The sequence below is a fragment of the Pteropus vampyrus genome, unplaced genomic scaffold (genome assembly GCF_000151845.1).
Source record: "Pteropus vampyrus isolate Shadow unplaced genomic scaffold, Pvam_2.0 Scaffold14, whole genome shotgun sequence".
Classification (NCBI taxonomy): domain Eukaryota; kingdom Metazoa; phylum Chordata; class Mammalia; order Chiroptera; family Pteropodidae; genus Pteropus; species Pteropus vampyrus.
In genome coordinates, this window is record NW_011888795.1 from 5,592,810 (window position 1) to 5,596,345 (window position 3,536).

The window sequence follows — 3,536 nt, forward strand, 5'->3', positions numbered from 1 at the left end:
TCACAACTTAATTTTGCATATTCAATAAAGTTCACATACTTTATAAAATAAACCATATGCTCTATATATGCAAAAACACTCACACAAACACACACATAGTATAACACCTACCAAGGCACCTTGCACGAAAGAGTCACGGAATATAGGTGATATGAGTATATGCTATCATCAAACACACACATACACATACCCACCACACACATTGAGTTGCTTTAGTCAAAACTTTATCTTAAGTGAAAATATATTTTAAAAGCTACCAAATTAGGTTTCATCGGTTAAAGCTTTATAAAGTCACAAAGTCTTAACCACCATTTAATGGTAAAATTGAGTTGAAAAAAATTTTTTTCAATGAGATGTCCCATGCACACTTGAAAAATGAATTGGTCTCTGTCGCCACTGTTCGCAGCCCCCGATTTGACACCAAGTGATTGCAGCCTATGAGCTAACCACTACTGTATTGACAAAGATGTTGAAGGATTGGGAAGGAAGATCTCTAAGTATGAAGGCGAGTTCAAGATAGAGAAAGGTACTAGAAACTAGTGAAGAACTCTCTACTTGATTCAAATGATAGAAGTTTTAAATATCATGTTTTTAAAATCTAGATATACAAACTTGGTCCTCATTACCCATCCAACCATTTCTCAGCTCCAATACACAGGAAAGAGAGTTCAGCTCCAGACTGTAGCTAGTTTGGGGATTTAAAAGTTCCTGCTCCCACACTGCAATACCCACATCACAATATAGACCCCTGAGGTTCAGATTATTCTCAGCAAGCCGTTCCACTCCATCATCCATGTCATTTACAAACATATAGCAAATATCCACTCTAGGCTCATTGCTTTATATTCTAGTTGCTCTGATTCTCTCTTCATAGAACATTAATTGAGGTCAGTTTTAGCATGAACATGGGACTGAGGAGCCAAACATCTATGGAGACTGAAGAACTTGTGTCTCCTTGGTACTATGGTGATCAAAACTAGCCCCTTAAATTCTCTGAAATTCAAATCCTTCGCCTGTAAAATTGAGATAAAGATACCCGCTTCACAGTTATTGTAACTAATACTTGAGATAACAAATGTGAAAATACATGGCAAAATATATGGTATATAGAAAGATATTAGGATGTTTTGAAGAGAATACCTTATGTAGCATTTAAGAACACAAATGATTTTACCCGTGTAACGAAGTACTTCCGTGAGATATAAGGCCGGTGATAAGGATTGGGGTAGAGTGTTGATTTGGTCACGCTTGGCTGCCTTGAAATCTGCTTTGGCATTGGGTCCTTGCCTGGGTCCCCCTCTTCCACAGACAGTTGGTCAGTCTCTGAGGGTTGGTCATCTCCCTCTTGCTTCAGAGAAACAGGCTGGAATCCTTCAAAACTCCCAATTGTTGACATTTCTTTAGCCTAAAACAAGGGAAAAAACAATCTTGTCAATAGAAAAAAAAAATTCACTTGTGTCCTGGCTCTGGCAAATAGGCTACACGAGTAAATGATGTTCTTGAAACTGTTAAACCTTCCACATATTAACTAAACAAGGGTAGCATCCAGTCAAGATGGCAGAGTAGGTAAATGCTGTTCTCGCCTCCTCTCACGATTACATCAAAATTACAACTAAATTACGGAATAGCCATCATTGGAAGTTCCCTGAAGTCTAGCTGAACAGAAGTTCTACAACTGAATACAGACAGAAAAGGCCACTTCAAGACTGGTAGGAGAAGCACAGACATGAAACAGGCTAGTCCCCATACCCACATGGTAAAAATAGGGAGAAATATCTCAGCTGCAGAGATCCCCTGGAAAAGCATGGGGGTTCCAGACCCACACTGAGCTCCTCAGTTTATGATTCCAGTGCCAGAAAGAGAAGTCTCTACAACTTCTGGCTGTGAAAAACAGCAGAGTTTGTGACAGAGTGAGACCAAGGGCTGAGGGGGGTCACAGATTTTTCTCTTAAAGGGCCCACATATGAGCTTACTCTCTGACAAACTCACTTTCTCTGAGTTCCAGTGCTGGGGCAGCAGCTTGAAAGGCACCTGGGACATATGGGGAGGAACTGAGTTGTCTGGCTTCAGGATAAGAGAAAGCTGTTGGCAACTTTCTCCCAGAGAAATGTGCTGGCAGAGGGCATTATTCCTTTGTTGACCACCCCCCTTCCTGGCTTTCAGGTGTCACCATATCTGAGTCTCCATCACCATAGCTAACACTGGTCTCCCCAACCTAGTGATTCCCTGAGATCCTGTGGGCCTACCCAAGTCCATTCCAGTGGATTTTCCAAACAAATAACCTGTCTTGGCTCATGCTGCAGACTTTCCTAAAATCTCTCAAAGGTTCACAAAACCTAAACAAGCAGCAATTGTCCTCAGTGTGCCCCCTACTTCTTGCTGAGTGGCCCCCAAGCTCAACAATAATAATAGCTAGCCTTGGTATGTGGCTTGGCCTCTCAAGGCACTTCCAAGCCCAGAATGGGTGATGGCTATCTGCAGATTGCTTGATGGCTCATGCCAGGTGTCTCCAATGGGGCATAGGCTATGGTTGAACTTGGCCTGTGACAGGTCCCCTCCCAGGAGGCCCTGGCCTGCATGCCAGGTGGCCGGCTTTGATCTGAGCCAGAGTACCACCCAGGGTCACATCTGAGGATGACATATTCAAAGGGCAGACAGGGTAGACACAGAGCCTAGCTAAATGGATCCCACTGTATAGGGCCAGCCCCCACACAGCTCTTCCACTGGTTATTGCTAGTCATCACAACCAATCATCTCAAGAGTCAATCCCTCCCATTAATGAGCAAATAGCGACCAAGGCTCAACTATAACTGGAGGACACACACATAACCCATACAAGAGATGTACCTGGGTCACCTGACTCAAGTGACCAGGGAAGGGAAGACTATGCCATTGGGATGCATAGCACATCTTCTGTATAAGGTCACTCTACTAAGACTGGGAGACATAGCAGGCCTACCTAAACACAGAAACAAACACAAATACAAAGCCAGAATTGGAAGACAAAGAAACAAGTCCCAAAGGAAAGAACAGAACAAAGCTCCAGACAAAAAGAACTAAACAAAATGAAGACAAGCAGTTTATCAGAAGCAGAGCTCAGAACATTGGTTATAAGGATTCTCAATGAACTTAGGCAAAGAGTTGATAAATTCTATCTCTTTAACAAAGAGATAGAAAACATAAAAAAGAACCAGTCAGAAATGAAGAATAGAATAACTGAAATGAAGAATATATTAGAGGAAATCAACAGTAGATTAGATGAAGCAAAAGTCTGAATAGCAATTTAGAAGGTAAGATAGCAGAAAACACCCAATCAGAGCAGCAACAAGAAAAAGAATCCAAAAAAAAATGAGGATAATTTAAGGGGCCTCTGGGAAAACATCAAGCTAAACAATATTTGCATCATAGGGGTACCAGAAGTAGAATGAACACAAGAAATTCAAAACTTATTTGAAGAAATAATGAAGGAAAATTTACCTAATCTGGTGAAAGAAATAGGCATACAAGCCCAGGAAGTGCAGAGAGTACCAAACAAG

At 41.5% G+C, this 3,536-nt stretch overlaps 1 protein-coding gene across 2 annotated transcripts in view; it reads right to left on the reverse strand.

Annotated features, from left to right (window-relative positions):
- Positions 1–3,536, reverse strand: part of TPRG1 (tumor protein p63 regulated 1) — a 174,286-nt gene that overhangs the window by 102,763 nt on the left and 67,987 nt on the right. For both annotated transcript variants that reach the window (XM_011381636.2, XM_011381627.2), the window contains exon 2: positions 1,175–1,405. In XM_011381636.2, coding sequence (XP_011379938.1) covers positions 1,175–1,396 — 222 coding nt within the window. In that variant the 5' untranslated portion in view covers positions 1,397–1,405. The remainder of the gene's footprint in view (positions 1–1,174; positions 1,406–3,536) is intronic.